This window comes from Staurois parvus, unplaced genomic scaffold (assembly GCF_062004578.1).
Source record: "Staurois parvus isolate SC_StPar_1 unplaced genomic scaffold, SC_StPar_1.0 ptg000230l, whole genome shotgun sequence".
Lineage (NCBI taxonomy): Eukaryota > Metazoa > Chordata > Amphibia > Anura > Ranidae > Staurois > Staurois parvus.
In genome coordinates this window covers 6,458,557-6,476,156 of record NW_028318026.1, presented here as the reverse complement: position 1 = coordinate 6,476,156, position 17,600 = coordinate 6,458,557, and the positions used below count along the sequence as shown (strand labels likewise).

Below are 17,600 nucleotides of genomic sequence, written 5' to 3'. Positions count from 1 at the left end.
GGGTTTGACAAGTAGCAAACTAGAATGAAAGAATTTCTACTGGGTAGTTCTTTACAATGGGCAAATGTATCTTGAGTCTGTCAAGAAGAAAATATTTCACCTGGCCAACCACAGCTGGTAAAAGACTTGCCCATCTTCAAATCTCCACCATGCTGGAATCTGTCACAGTGTTTGGTTGACTTTTAGGGTTCATGCACGCTTGGCTTAAAAAACACCAGTTCTTTTATAAGAAAAAAACTTGCTTCTATAGAGCGTCTTTGTACAAGTGTTTAGGAGCGTTTAGCGTTTTTTTTCTGCAAGAAAACTCTTAAAAACACAAACCAGATGGAGTTTTTTTTCTTTCTTTAAACACTGAGCTTAAAATATACCTCTAAACATCCTAAACGTCATTAGCTATTTGTAAGCTCTTACAGGATTGGCCTTAAACGGGGCTTTTTTATTTCACTCCACTTCAAGAACAGAAAGGTGAGTATAAGTAAGGAGTGGGTGCTGGTGAGGGAGCAATTAGCTGAATCTTGGGGATGGGAACATGTTACATGTTCTACCCTAAAAACGGGTGGAACATGTAACATGTTACCAAAGATGAACTTATCCTTTAAGTGCTACTGCATATTAAAGAATCATTGCCAAAGCTCTAGAACTTTCCAAGCCCTAACTGATGAGTAATCTTTCACACTTTAAAACTTTAAACAGAATTTAAAGTGAATCTGTGCCCTGACTATATACACTAAAATATTTACATATTCTGAACAACCAGCAGAAGTACTTCAAACAAGCCTTCATTAACCTCTGTAGCTATAAATATTGTGGAGAAATTCAGTTTCAAGTTAATAAGAGAGACACTAACATCTGAGCTCATTTCCCCTTTACTTTCTGTGAAAGCAGAATCTTGGCAAACTGCTAGACTTCTAATGTAAACGCATCAGGCATTTCTAAGCTGTTAGAAACCAACTGTATTTACTGTGATTTTTGAGAATGAATTGGTTCAAAGTACAAACAGCTACAGAGGCTAGGAATGATTCCTTTTAAGCTTTTTATTGATTTGTTAGGCTAGGTTCAAACTTGTTTATTCTCTGAAAAGCAATCCTTGTTGGATGGTATTTCAGAGTGTGGCTACGCTGCCACTGTCAGACATTCAGGAGGCAAGGTATTTTTCCTTTTGCTGAATGGAAAATTTTAGAGGGGAGTAATGTGCTGCAACTGTTAATCAAGTGACATGAACCACCCCCTCCAGCTGTATTGTAAGCTTTAGGTGGGTGGTTGGGGTGGCGGTAAAACTGCAATTGAACTGCCTGTTTTTACTAATCTTCAACAGCCTGTATGAAAGAGGCCTTGAAAATATGTCAATATTGTAAAATCCAACTCCAAGAATTGTGCATAAATTACCTTTCCACTGCCCCCACATACACCCTACAAGTGTTAAATGCTCATTAAGTCTAGGGGGTAGAAGAACAAGGTGATATATTTAATTTTTATTTAATTCTGACAGGCCCTAGACCTATCTTCTTCCTGGCACTCTGGGCTGTTGGTATCCCTCCAGACATGTAGAGCCCTTAGCAGCGATCTTAAAAAAATAAGGATTACATCAAGGACAGTGCTGGGAACACCTGACACTTAACTTCTAAACACAGCTGCAGCAGTGGGACATAAGCTGTCTGTCAAAGGACTAGTAGTGATGTGAGAAGGGCAGGTTTGTACACCATTTACATCATATCTGCACTGCCATTAAACTGTAAATATACAGTGGGTATAGAAAGGGCATCACCCCCTTTAAAATAATCACATTTTGTTGCTTTGCAGCCTGAAATGAAAACAGGCACCATATTAGTTTTATCCAGCAGTATTTACTCAGTGCAACTTATAATATCCAAGTTAAAGATATAACATAAACATGTCAAATTCAAAAACAGAATCATAGTTGGAAAAAGGATCACCCCCTTGTGTCAGTATTTTGCTGAACCACCTTTTGCTTTAATTTCAGCCTTTAGTCTTTTGGGATATGTCTCTACTAACTTTGAAATATTTGCCCACTCTTCTTTGCATAACTGCTCAAGTTCAGTTAAATTTGATGGTTACCGTTTGTGGGCTGCAGTCTTCAAGTCATTCCACAGATTTTCAATGGGGTTTAAGTCTGGGCTCTGACTGGGCCATGCAAGGACATTTGCCTTTTTCTCCTTCAACCACTGTGTGGTCATTTTTGCTGTGTGCTTTGGGTCATTGTCATGTTGGAAGGTAAACATTTTTCCCATGGACAACCTTTTGGCAAATTTTCTTCAAGAACTTGATGGTATTTTGCCTCATCCCCCCGCCCCCCCCCCTTCCCCCCCCCGTAGCAGGATATTACCACCTCCATGCTTTACTGTAGGAATGGTGTTATTTGGATGGTGAGCTGTATTGAATTTCCGGCAGACATATCGTTTAGTGTAGAGGCCAAATAATTCAATTTTAGTCTCATCTGACCATAACACCTTTTTCCATGTGGCCTCAGAATCTTCAAGGTGTGTTTTGGCAAAGCTCATTCGTGACTGCATGTGGCCTTTTTTGAGGAGTGGCTTTCTTCTTGCAACACTCCCCTACAAGCCACATTTGTGGAGAATTTGTGATATTGTTGTCACATGCACACAATTTTACCATTTGTTGTCATAAATTCCTGCGACTGCTTCAGAGTTGCTGTAGGCCTCTTGGTAGCTTCTCTGGCCAGTTTCCTCCTGGCTCCTTCATCCAGTTTGGAGCAACGTCCGGATCCGGGGAATGTCTGTATTGTACCAAATACCTTCCATTTCTTAATAACAGACTTCACTGTGCTTCTAGGCATTGATAAAGCCTTTGATTTTTTTTTGCATCCATCTCCTGACTTGTGCCTGTCATAACTTTATCCCAGAGATCTTTTGACAGTGCCTTGCCACCCATAATTGATTGTTTGCTTCAGTTGTACTACAGGGACTGAAATGCTACAGGAAAGCTCTTTTCATCCTCAGCTAATCAAAATGACCACAGTTGATCACAGCTGAAAGTCAAAAGCCTTTGTGTGCCATTAAGAAGGTGATTAGCTACACCTGATTGAGTTTACAAGTCAGCAGGGGGTGATCCTTTTTCTAACTTAGTGATTCTATTTTTCATTTGGAAGTTATAAATGAGTTAGTGAGTACAGCTGAATAAAAAAAAAACTGTGTCTGTCTTAATTTCAAGCTGCAAAGCAATAAAATGAGATTATTTTAAAGGAGGGTGATACTTTTCTATACCCACTGTACATAGGGCATATCTGTACTGCCATATTTTTACATGCTTTAAGAGTATGGTATGCTGTAATGCTTGAAGGGTATGGACTTCATTCTTAACCAGCATAAGCTGCTGAATTTAAACTACTCAGTTGTGCAGGACAAGTCACATGTTCTTGTCTGAAAGCTTTAATTGTGTGACTCCTTTTCATTAAATCTCCAACTTTCCTTGATTTAGGGATTTTCAGGCATCCTACATTCATGTGATTTTTTTTCTCAAATAATTCCGATCAGAAGACTATTACTATGTATATGTTATGATGTATTATTTTAAAATGTGTCTGGAATTACTGCTCATATAGAGAGTCATTCTATCCAAATTTGAATCACATTCCACCTGAGTCTAATAAGTTATTTCATTTCAATATTGAATAAATTCCAGCAAGTTGAAATGACCCTGCCACTGCTGGATCACTTGTATACAATACTTGTAAAAGAAGAGGCTATATACCTACCTTTCCAGTGGCCCATGTATTAAAACCTCACTACTCACTGCTACTCGGCTGATTAAGGTATTTGACACTTTGAGTTTTTCAAATTCCTATTTCCCCTCTGCATGCTGTTGTCTCTCCCACCAGTGTGTAGGTCATTACAGGAGCCAACGGGAAGAACCAAACCATGCAGCCGGGAAGCAGGTATTCCACACAACTGCATTGACTGGACTGGGGAGCAGCAAAGTGGTGACATTTTCACATACAGGCCTCCAGAAAGGTAAGTATATTGCATCTTCTTTTACAGAAATGGTATTGTATACCAGTGACCTTGCACTGACAGGGTCACTTTAAACACTGATTAGATTCTTATGTTACTTGTGTAATCCAGTGACAAAATCTCTGCAATAATGTTTTCATTCAGCAACCTACGACTGGCATTACAAAAACTAAGATTGAGATTCAGGCCTCGTACACGCTGGATGTTTTTGTCATCTTTTCTAGACACCTTTCCTCCTGGTGTGGAAAGCCCTTGGGTGTTAACCACTTCCTGTCCAGAAACTTTTACCCCCTTCCTGTCCAGGGCAATTTTCAGCTTTCACCGCTATCACACTTTGGATGACAATTGTGCGGTCATGCAACACTGTACCCTAAAAATTTTTTACCATTTTTTTGGGACAGATAAAACTTTATTTTGGTGGTATTTATTCACCACTGGGATTTTTATTTTTTTTGCTATGTAAATTAAAAAGTCCAAAAATTTTGAAAAAAAGTTTTTCTTATAAAATTTTGCAAATAATTAATATTTCATCATAAATCCTGGCCAAAATGTATTCCGTTATCTTTTTAGTAAAAAAAAAAAAAAGCCAAATTAGTTTATAACCGAAAAGTATAATTTTTAAACATTTTTTTCATTTTTTTTTTTTAATATTATTATTATTATTTATTTTTTTAACATACTGTCACCCTAGCAGTACAGTATCACCATGGTGACACTGTGCTACTTGTGGGGGGTGATGTTTTTTTTTTGTTTTTTTTTTTTTACACTGATTGCTTTTACACCCATATAGGATGTAAAAGCAATCATTTCTCTTTCTCTCTGTCTGCATTCTTGCAGCCATTGAGAACTACTGAGTGAGCTGTGATTGGTCACAGCTTGTCATATGGTACAAGGCTGTTGTGAATAGCTTTGTACCATGTGACCTCTGTGATCATTCACAGATTTCACACGTAGTAAGCAATGATGTCACAAGTGATATCTTGCTTACTACTTTGCATGTGATCACTGATTGGCCAATCAGCGATCACATGATCGGGACCTCGTACAGAGGTCCCGTCCGACGATCGGTGTTTCACTGTGTCCGGAGGACACAGCGGGCACCGGATCGCGGTGCTGCGCGCTCCCAGGGAGCGCGCACAAGCAGGGTGCGGGGAGGCCGTTTATAAATGGCCACCCAACCCTGCAGTGCCAACGTCCTGCCATTTATATACAACAGCTTGATGGGAGGTGGTTAATTAATTGCACTGGCCATTTTATTTATTCTAGCCATTGAAATGAATTATCGCCTAATTGCTAAACACGCTTGGCATTAACGCGCATTTAGACACGTTAACACACATCAAGTGTTTTTCGTGCCAAAACCCCACTGCTCCTGGACACACTGGTGGTGTTTTTTTCTGCCTGTAAACACCCCTGCTTCTAAACTCCTCTAAACACTTACTGTATGTGTGCATGGACACATAGGCTAATATGCAGGGGCGTTTAGAGGCAGAAAAAAAAAATCCGCAAGACTCCCCCAAAGAACAGCATCAAAAACATCCACTGGTCTTACTGAGATTGAGAAGCAGTAATACCTTCAGACCAGAAAGATATTTGCCTACAACACATATGGGTTGATTGAAACTAAAACTGATGCATCTCTGTACAGAAACCAATCAGCTTACAGTTTTTTTTGTCTAAGCTTAATTGTATAAGCTGAAGTTAGAAGCTGATTGGCTACCATGCACAGCTGCACCAGATTTTGCACTCTTCAGTTTTTGTAAATCAACTTCATATTCTTTTAAAGTGGACTTAACTTTTATCATGAAGCTAGGCTATTTGTTCCCCCTGTGGTTTGATGGCCTAAGCTGTTTCAGACTCCCCTTCGGGTGCCAAATACAGCCGTAGCAGAGGGTCATATGCCAAATAGTGACATTGAGCATGAAAAAAAATCGCCATCTGACATCAGCCTTCCTATATCAGCAAACAGGGCCAACCTTTTACCTTGGATAGATAAGTACCTCTACTAAGATCTCCGATGAAGGGGCTTGGGCCATGTTAGTGAAAGTACTTATATTCAGGTACAAGTTTGGTCCACTTTTGCCACACTTTGGAGACAGTTTTGTATATTTCCACCCCGTGATTTCTGTAGTGTCTATTCCAGAGGCTACAATTCCTATTCACATCTTTGCTGTTGATGACTACCTACCAAGAACATTGCCAACATCTGTAGGTGGTGTGACCTGGTGTTCCATTGGGAGTTTACCTGGTGACATGCACCGATCGAGCCACTTTATTGTAAGTGCAATTTTATCAATTTAATTCATTAAAATGTGCTTTTATCTGTGCCATCCAGTGCTCTATCTTGTGTTTCTATTTTACCTGCTTATATGGCCTCTGGATATATACAGAGCTGGCAAGGATTATTAGATTTCCCTCCGTACCAGTGAAGCATTTTACATTTTAAAACTTAAAAAAAAGAACATTCTTTAATCACATCTGCTGCTCTGACACTGATGTCTACGATCTGTTTTATAGCCAAAATACAAAGTACTCATAATAACCATGTTGACATTTAGAGGCTCAGGTAAATGTTGTAGCTTGACATAATAATTGTAAATTGTAATTGCACAGCACTTACTACAGTTATGCAATGTCAATAAAGTGTTGACACATTATAAAAAAATGTATAAATTTAAAGGAAATAATGTTGCTTAAAGTGAAAGGAGGTTACTTATAACTAAAGTGTGCCCTCTTTTTTTTTCTTTGTGGCCTCCTTATCTGTAGTCCCTGTATTGACATCCAGTATGGGCAGGCACAGATAGAAGCACTGCACATTACTCAACAGCTTAGACAGCCACTTCCCACTAACCAGCATGCTGTGAAGATCTGCTGACTGCGAAAAGGAGCAAGGACTGCATCCCTGACCTCTTCCGTTAGGAATTCAACTGAACAAATAGGATCAAGTGACTGAGACTCATTTCTAGATTCTGATTCTTGCTATAAACTTCAGAGACTTTGTTCTAGGGGTGATTGCAGAGAAATCTGCAGAAGTATGAACAACTGGGGGTACGCAGACCACAATGGTAAGATTTACTTAGATTGCTGCTTTGATTTACTGATCTCCAGTTGAGGCATGCAATGCATTAGGTAGGGTTATCAAATGTTCATTTTTCTAATACATTTTGACATATGGCTCATGTTGATGAACACTTTGCGGGAGATTTACTAAAACTGGTGCACATAGAATCTGGAGCAGGTATGCATTGCGACCAATCAGCTTCTAACTTCAGCTTGTTCAATTACGCCTTGACAATAAAACCTAGAAGCTGATTGGTTACTACGCACACCTACACCAGATTCTGTGTTTGTCAGTTTTAGTAAATCACCCCCCGTCGTTTGCAGCATATTGATTTAAATCTGACTGTGTAAAACCATTAAATCTGGCCATTCAAGCTTAGGAACGTGATTGATGATTAATGTTGGGAAAGTTTTTACCATATGCCCATTGTTCTCTACGGATCCATTCACAACAGTTGTATAACGCAGCGGCTGGTGTGTGGTGAGGTCCATCGCAAATCACCGCTCTGTACTGCTCCGTTCCTTTTTTTTTTTAAACAAACTTTTTTGAAATGTCACACAGACATTTCTTTAAGTTCAATTGGCTGCTGCATAGTGCAAGGCAGTGCCTCGCACTGCACTGCAAAAAAGTAGTGCTTGCATTACTCTTTTTCAGCACACCATGCCCACACACCACCTCAATACAGTGCTGTGAATCCGGCACACAGGAGACAAGGCATTTTATCTTGTCATGCATTGGGACTTCGCTGGAATAACCGCTCAGCGCAGTCCAACCGCATCTGGTGTAAATGGACCCTAAAGCCTAATACATACAATTAGAAAATTGGACAGGAAAAAAAAATGTTTTTGGAGCATCCGATAATCTGATCATTAGTACACAGCTTTGGAGAGACGATCATGACAGTTCATGCAAAATTATCTGAAGGGACAAGTACAAAAAATTATCCTGTAATATAACAGAATGAACGATTTTTGTTTAATCATTACAGTATTCTTCCATAAAAAAAATCTAGTGACCAAGACCACGCATGCGCAAAGAATACATTACAATACAATACAATATATTACATCATCTCATGAAGTTGTATTTGTTTTAAGAGATTTTTTGGAACTCTAGTACACCTATTCATTTTTTTTGATATGAGACTAGCATGCAAAAACAAAAAGAAAAAGGATGATCATTCGTCTGATACTCTCAAAGTGTGTACCAGGCTTAATATTTGAGTAGAGGCAAGTTCAATGACTGTACAGTGTAGGTTAATAGTGGATTAAAAGAGCCGGCCATAGATGTTTGAAACTCAGCCAGTTCAGCAGGAATCAGCCAAGATTCGATCCATGTGTCAGCAGGCTGATTGTATCCAAGTCGATCCATCAATTGACTTGGGTACAACCAGCATGTCAGAATTTTAGGATGCGCTAGCAACAATCACTGTGTTCTCCCCGCACACATTCCACTCCCCCCCCTCTTGCTGGGAAAACACAATAGTGCTGCAGGAGGGATTCCCCCATCAACACTGGTGTTGTGTTGATGGGGGAATCAAACAATTTTCTTTCCTGCAACCACAACCACATCATCTATAGCCTACTGATTAAAATTTAAAGTAGATCTAAATTCAGTCTCTAAACTCCCATATTGCCTTTAACATGTCTAGGCAATTTTAAAAGTAATTTTTTAAATATTTCTAAATCTAAAGCTTTTACTAAAAATAATAACCCGGTGATCCTGCCTTAAAAGTCCTTGTCCAGACACTTCCTGTTATGGGGTGACAATGGATTGTGTGTCTCCCAACTGCTCTGCAGGGTTGTTATAATGTGATATCAGTAATGATTCTATTGTGACAATGATCATTGCATGAGCATATTCTTGAATTATCAACTTTAGCAATGACATGCAGCCACCAATAGAGCATTTGCATGTAGGAAGTGGCTGCAAAGAGGCCAGAGAAAATCAGTAGCAGTAGGATGCAAAAATTATGAAAATGTGAAAATAGTGTTTATTAAAAGAAAATAAGTGGCATATGTTTATGATGTACAGTGCTTTAGCAAAGTCAGTGTCATCCATTTATTATTTAGATTAGCTGCAAATCATATTTACGTTCTGCACTATGAAAGCGTAAAAGTAGACAGAATTTCATTTAACTGTGCAGTGCTGGGTTAGTGGTAACTGTCTCCTAAAACACTATGCAACAAGACTGACAACACTTGAAAGTTATTTTAAGGGACCCTCTGCCATAGAAGAAGGATATCTAAAACTGTCACAAGTAACATTGACTTAAAAACACTATACACCTTGTATAGCATCTATACATAACATTTTATGTATTTGGTAAAAATGTATTGGGTTTAATAAACAATTCCCCCATCAAAACAGAAAATTATAATAATACAGTGAAGCAGACAGAATATACAGAGAAACATGATCGGTAGACATGTCCGATTCAGCTAGTTGCCATTCATTTTTCAGGTGCAAGTTTCATTTTCGAAGATGTGGATGCATCTGAGTTTCCAAATGGACATAAAAACGAATGACAACGAATCCGAAAAAAGTTCAAGCAAAAAAAAGGGAATATATTCATTTTTCGTTTCACTCAGATGACATCACATTTTCAAATATATTCAATAACATTCAAATTCTTTGTGACTGTAGCTGGTTGTTAAGGAGTGGATGACTGCCATGTCCTTAACACCCATCACTCATCTGTAGTCAGTGAGATTCCCCAGCAGAATGTAAACAAAAGAAGTGTTGGTTAAATAAAAGAAAAAAACCACAACATGGGGGTCCCCTTAATCCATACTAGGCCTTTTGGATCTAGTATGGATTTTGAGGGGAACCTCATGCCAACAGTTAAAAAAGAATGCAGTGGAATCCCCCACAAAATCTATACCAGACCTTTACCAGATTCCAATAACCCCCTCGCCCACGGACCCCCACAACTACCACCCAGGGTTGTGGGGAAGAGGCCCCTGGCACCTTTTGACATGGGGACAAGGTGCTTTGGGGGAGATGAGGGCATGTGACCTGATGTGATTCAAGAGGAGGTGGATGTTCCTTTGTCTCCACTCTTTCCTGGCCTGCCAGGCTGCATGGCCAGTTAGGGGTCTGGTGTGGATTTTGGGGGGGGGGGGCATGCCATTTATTTTTTATTATGGCGTGGGGTTCCCCTCAAAATCCATACCAGACCAAAAGGACCTGGTATGATTGGGGGGGGGGGGGACCCTCACGTTGTTTTACAACATTTTTGTAACCATGTCTTGTCATGTAGTCATAGTTGTTCAGGACACAGCGGCTGCCCACTCCTTAACAACCACAGCTATTCACAATGAATTCGGATCCATTCAAAGTTATATCGGGTGGATTATATAACCTTTGGAATCTACCTGGTATAACGAATATACAAAATGAATCCCGAGGAAACGTAATGGATCAACACAACAAAAACAGATAAGCAAACTTTCTACCTAACAAGTGCAACCTAAAGGAAAACAACAACATTTTCTGGTGTGCACATGTGTACTGATCAGATGGCCATTCACTTCTATAGACTGACGGGTGTAAACAGACTTGTGTCCATTTACACCTGCCTACCTCTAATCCGATACAGTCCACTAAAAAAAAAAAGAAGGGGATCCGTCCCCCACGGTCTAGGCAGATCGGATCAGAGGGCAGTTGGGTGTAGATGAACAGGAAGTCCATTTGCTGCCAGCCACCCATAGAGCAGAGCGGGCTTGGTCCATGTCCACTTGGCATAAACTGAGCAGACACGGACCTTTCATCCAACACCGTCTGCCCAGTGTGAAAGGGAGCTTTGCTTTCCCACTACTGTCACCTCTTATTGATTCCCCTGTGCAAAAGCTCACCTATCTGCAAGCTAAAGGAAAGACCTCACATTCAACACCTCAATAAATTAAGAAACACACAAGAAATCTCTCTTATTCAATCCATATTATTGCAGCACAGAATAACAAATCCTGCATAAATAAACAGCTGTACACAGATCTTGATTCTGATTTCATTTGAAACAAATGCAGAAATTTTAAGAACAACTCACCTTTGTGGTCCTCAAGAGATATGACCACAATGGGTAATTCAGCCCCCTATACTTGTCATATAAGTAAAAATTAATTTTTTTGGTAAAGCAGCACACCAAATTTTATATACAGAAATTTTTTTTTGTTTTTTGCAATTGCTAGATATGTAAACAGAAACATTTCTTGATACAAAAAATTTTTAAGGACAAATCTTGAAACTCTAGTGGTGTTCCTGAATACGGCCACTGGATAACACTGGGGGCCCATGCACACTACAACACACTCGTTATTATATGTTAACCAACCCTTTCAAAATGAATAGGCTAAAACGCAGCACAAAACATATGAAAAAGGGGTTGTACCGTGCTATGGTGCACTTGAGTTTTTGGGGTGCCATTCATGATGATTGGCACAGCAGCACAGCAAGGCATGTAATGTGCGTTACTTTGCGTTGTGTTAATCACAATGCAGTGGTGTGAAAAGGCCATGATAGCTCAATTTCAGCTAAACTGTTTTTTTAGTTTTAAGTTTTTTTCAGCTATTTTTTTAATAATTGTTTGGTTATAACTGACCATCCAAATAGAATAATTATATAATCACTAAATAGCGCCAGATGATGCTAACCAGATTTCTTAATTGTATTATATTAACTAGCTGCCACTTTCCCTTCTATGTTAAACATGCGTTAAATATTATTACCCTTAGTTACAGTGATTAACAGCGGTGCATCACATATGCAGCACATTAAACTCTATTTAACAATCATGTTAACAATCATGTGTGTCATTTTCTGTCTTCATTGGCATTCCTGTTATATAAACATAATGTGCACAAAATAAAAAAAATAAAAAATAAAAATAAAAAACATATATATGACTACAAAATTATAGTGATATCCCCCCCCAAAAAAAAAAAAATATATATATATTTATTTATATACATAAAATAAATAATAAGTCCCGTGATAAAAAATAAAAAAATAAAAGTTTTAATAAGCTTACGGGATAGGACTTACATTGACTGAGAAATGTCCCTTGTGCTGCTGGCTGCTTAGTGTAGGCATTCACACACATGCCCATATCAGTAATTGTTCTTATTCTGCAGTTATTACAGCCACTGGACATGCGTTTTGGCGGTTCTGCCACCTCACTTATTCACTTGATGATAAATATAATAAATGATTACAACCTTTTGTCTATACATGAATTTAGCCAATCCTCACGTGGCTATTACCAATAATGTTAATACCAAATGAAAACAACTGTGCAAAAATAAAGATCTAATTTATTTACACAGAAAAAAAGCTTGCTATTAATCCATTATAACAAAATATAATGTTGCTGGTATAACTTTAAGACTTGGGTCACATCTGTGCTGGTGGTGCCACTGCAGATCCGCATGAAAATCTGTGCAGCCGCACCACCCGCACAGAGGAATGCAGACCCTCGGGCGGGTGCCATTAGTTCTGGAAAACGCAACTGTACTGGGAACCGAGGTTCCTGTGTGGGCTGCATTTTCAGAAGAAGTGCAGGGACGACTTCCCTGCATGTCACTGGGCACGGGAGTCCATTCAAATGAATGGGCTCTCGTGCCCGCGCAAAATGCGGCCCGCACCGCTGCGTATATGTGAACCAGGGGTTAAAGTAGTGATATTACAATGCAAATACAGAATGTTACCAATACATAGAGACAACTACAGGAAAGTTACAGGAAAGAAACATAGAATAATGATGGTACATTACGCAGGCATCCTGATGACTGGGCTTCGAGAGAGAGGGGTCTTGCTTTGGTGTTACTCTTTGCAAAAGACCACTCCTAGACTCACCCACCCAGGTAAAGTCGCATCCTTCCACATATCCTTCCACATATCTTAACCTCTAATGGGTGGGCTCAAGACACTGGTCAGTTTAGGTCACCAGCTGTTAAAAAAAAGACAGGAAGTCCCATCTGCCTTCCTTCCCCCTCACCTCAATCGAGTCCTTTGAAGTGGCATCCCCCACAGTTATTTGTCACATACCCCTTTTATTACAACAGTTCTCAAAATGTCCATTTCCTGGAATTTCTTTAGAACTTACAGTAGATATCTATCAAAAGTTCACCATAATGTTCATGAAGGTAAAAATTATTATAGGCCCCAAATAGCTATTACATGTGTCACAGGCACTCGTCAAAAGTGCCAACTGTGCCCATCCTTTCCACCAGCCTCTTTAACTGATAAAAGCTGTACTATTGTTTCAATCAATGAAAAGCACTCTATGAATGGAGAACATGTGGATGAATGAAAGGTCCACCTCATCCATTCATAGAGGGCTTTTCATTGATGGGGTATGGGGGTTGGGCAGATAATTGAAGTAATACAGCAGCCACCAGCACAAGGGACACTTATTATTGAATTAAACTACAGCTCCTTGTGATGTTTTTTTGTTTAATTGAATTAAACGTAGGCTTTAATACAACAGGAAAAAAACTATCCACTGTCACATTTTCCAGTTGCCTGATTTGCCCTTAGTTCTTGTGTTGTCACCAGGACAGGAAATGAAGCAAGTGTTTCAAACAAAAAGCACTTTTATGTTGGAGCGAGGAGAGGTTGAAAAATGTTTTTTCTTTGCTGTCAGTGTGACCACTGGGATGATAACACATAATTCCTGTTAGGGCTTTAAGCCAAGTATCTGTCTGCTATTCTCCATGTGTTATTTGTTACCTTCACTTAAAGTGGAACAATACTCACCTCAGTGATGTGGTGTCCCCAAGCTCCACGTCTGGTCGCTGACATCTTCGGGTGTGTGGCTGCCGGGTCTCAAACGCCGGCCACTGTCACTAATTGGTCGTGGATGATGTTACTCCCACGCATGTGCAGGAGTTCAGTCAATTCAGTCAGATTCGAGGCTCGCTGTGCAAGGGCGGATAGGTAGGTAAGTAGCCTTAATTCAGAAGAGACAAAGCATATCTCTTCTACTTTAAAAATCCTGCCTGTCCACCAATTTTAATTCCTTAGCCTGAAGTTTCACTTTAACCAAGCAATAATTGTGCCACTTTGCTTTTACTTTGTTTCTGTGCGTCATTTATTTTATTTATTTATTTCAGGTACTTATATAGTGCTTTCAATTTTACACATTGCTTTACATATATATTGTACATTCAGATCAGTCCCTAACCCTCAAGGGGCGTACAATCTAAGATCCCTAACTCACATTCATACATACACATACTAGGGACATTATAGACAGGAGCCAATTCACCTACCAGCATGTCTTTGGAGTGTGGGAGGAAACCGGAGTACCTGGAGGAAACCCACGCAGGCACAGTGAGAACATGCGACCCTAGTACTGCCAGGCGGAAGTGCTAACCATTTAGCCACTGTGCTGCAAGTCAAGTCATTCTTCCATATCAGGTACCAACTAGACATGTGCAATTTACTTCTTTAAGAATTGAAATTCAGACGAAATTACAATAGTAATGAATTTCAAAACAATCTGAAATAAACTGTAACAAACTGGTTAATTAATTTGTATTCATTTGTTTCATTCGGATGACATGATGCGATAGTTTGGGACTTTTGGTAATGTTTGAAGCATCCAAAATAACGTAACGACATAACAATTGGTTCAGATTGATTCAGATCCTTTCGTTTTATTTGGATGAGAGCAGCAAGATTAGTCTTTGGCTCTTGAATAATCATGATTCTTTTTGTACTAACATTTTTCTTTATTAGAAGTATTGCACTTCATACGAAATGGAAACATTGCAATAAATACAGTAAGGTATAAAAGTGAAATGAGATGATTCCTACCTATTGTGTTTGAGTTGGATGGAAATGGATCCATCAGAATCTCCAAATCATAACATAAGGAATGGATCTGAAATTCATTTGGTTACATTCATTACTTTCAGAGGTATGCAATGCCAGTCATCATCGTCCAATTATCTCATTCCATTTGTGGGTTAGACTAGCAGGGATGACTCAGGTGCATAAGTAATCTCCCAAAACAACAAAGCAACACGTTAAAATGAATACAGCCAATCTTCTGAAATAATTTCCAAAAATACTAATCGATTCGGAACAATGAATATACTTAATGAATCCGAATGTACAAAACAAATTCTAAAAATGAATAATTATAACATGAAGAATATCACTAGCAAAATTATTTATTTACTGAATCTGAAGCAAAACAAATGTTACCGTTGTGCACATCTCTAGTACCAACTAACTGGCCCCGCCCACAAACTGACATCACTTTTTTTTCAAGGTAAGTAACTGAACACTTGTTTAGCATGGCATGATACAATTCTGTATCTAATGTGATGTTTCTGCTGAAAAAATAATAATTATTTTTTATTTACTGTTACTTATTACTTCAAAAACGGAGAACATGCTTTTGCTTCTGCTGGAAGATTTTGAAGTTTAAATGCGTGCATTTCTGTGACAATGACAATATTACAGCTAATTTAAAATGTTCTAATTCTTTACGGTTTGAACTCTACACATTGTATTATCAACTGATGTAGTGCTGCTCTGTTGTGAATTGATAAGCCCATGTGACTGACCTTAAGTACACAATATGCGGTAAAAGATATCTTCAGTACAGGACAGTCGATTAAACCAGGACAGTAAATTAAATGTTTACTTTTCTGGTTTTGCTGATAATAGTAAAAATCAATATATTTTATGAGTTGGTTTTTATGAAGAATGTGAATAGTTTTATTGTATCGATTTTCTTTACATATACTATCTTTTTTATTGTATATGATTTACCTACAGCTTAAACACATTTAAATAGGACATGCTGCATTTACAGAAACGCAGCACAACACAGAACAGTGTGTAAAGTTATCCTCCGCTCCCAAGCTGATCTCTATGATGAAGCCCTGATGGGTGAAATGTGTTAAAGTGTGGTTTTCTTGTTAGAATGTGACTTCTTGTGGCTTTGTGTAAAAAAAAAAAACCTGAATATTACATTATCGGAGTGCAGCCTGATCAGATAAAAATAACAACTTACATGCATCTGAGTTTTTTTTGTTTTAAAAAAAACAAAACAAAAAAAAACACAAATTCATGTGAGTTATGTATTCATCTGATTTGGAAAAAATGTATGCCGTTAATACCACTTTAATCCTGGCATACATGGCTTCAATTTCTTGAGCTTGAGCTGTGGATGGCCTTGTTGGCCTCACCCATCTCAACAAAAGTCCATATTTCGATTGACTTTTTTGCTGAAGAAGCCGGAGGGGGGGGGGGGGGGGGAATTGTTGAATCAGACACAGTTACTAAGTGCTGGCTATAAGAAAAATTAATAATAGCGCCTATGGTCAAAATTATATAACTTACTAATAGTGTACCAGCTGCAAAAAATCACCATATATAAAAAGTGTACCAATAAATAAATAATTTGCGCTAGTAAATGTGTATAAATATATAAATATATATAAAGAAATCATCAAATCATAAGTCCAGAAAAAAATATATATATGCCAATACCACAAAAAAATATATAAAAAAACTTTTAAGTGCAAAAAACTTTTGTGCAAAAAAAGTGTCTAAATATGAAAAATTTCACCAAAAAACCTTGATAATATAATGGCAGATCATCCATAAATATATCTTCAGAAACGGAAACTCTGCAACACAGCGATCCTCATCGATCGAAATAACAGGATGAAAAACTTTGTAGTTAATCGAAAATCCACTTCTCCAATAGATAAAGGACCACCTTCAAACGTATCCATGGGGGGAAATGCCAAGCACTCGAGAGAAACAGAAAGACTTCATGGTGCAATTTTATAAAAACCAATTCCTTTATTAGGTACTCATTGCACTTATTCAAGAGGTGTCCCAGCCGACACCAGCATCAACAGCATAACAGCAATCACATAAACGAGCCTGGCTACTCAGCACATGCGCAGTAGCTGGCAGCCAAAAACGTAATGACGTCACATCAATCAAGCTCCGCCCTAAGTGCTGGCTGTCAGAATATGAGGTGTGATAACTGCATTCCCAGAATGCACTTTATAAGAAAAACAATCAAATACTTCTGCATTCTTCAAAAGATCGTATGAATTTGAAGACAATGTTCTTTCTAATTTTCTGTTAAGATTAGAGGCACCATATTTGTGGAAATCTTTCTCATGCCCAAATCCTCCATTAGAATCTGTTTCCCTGTTCATGTTCAATTCTTCAACCATCATCTGCACACTCAATCTCGAATGTAGGAGAGTTCGCACTCTGTCCTCCTTTGCATCTGTCCTTTGTGTTTTGGTTGCCCACTTTTGCATCATCCTGGACATCTTCCTGCCCTTCCCTAAACTGCCTATGCCATTCAAGCACACTTGATTTCTTCATGGACTGTTCATCATAAGCTTGTTGTCACAGATCTAAAGTTTCACTTGCACCTTGGCCAATGTTCATGCAAAATTTGATGTTATTTGTTGTTCCGAATTCCTGTCACTCATTTTGTGGAAACAGCTCAGCGCACACACGTGTTATTGCTTCTACTACTCTGAAAAGACTGAGTCAACCGGTCT

At 38.6% G+C, this 17,600-nt stretch overlaps 1 protein-coding gene across 1 annotated transcript in view; it reads left to right on the top strand.

Annotated features, from left to right (window-relative positions):
- Positions 1-5,657: 5,657 nt before the first annotated feature.
- The window catches only part of LOC149460446 (carbonic anhydrase 13-like), a 57,831-nt gene continuing 45,888 nt past the window's right edge, over positions 5,658-17,600 (top strand). The window contains exon 1 of the mRNA XM_089679717.1: positions 5,658-7,054. Coding sequence (XP_089535843.1) covers positions 7,024-7,054 — 31 coding nt within the window. The 5' untranslated portion in view covers positions 5,658-7,023. The remainder of the gene's footprint in view (positions 7,055-17,600) is intronic.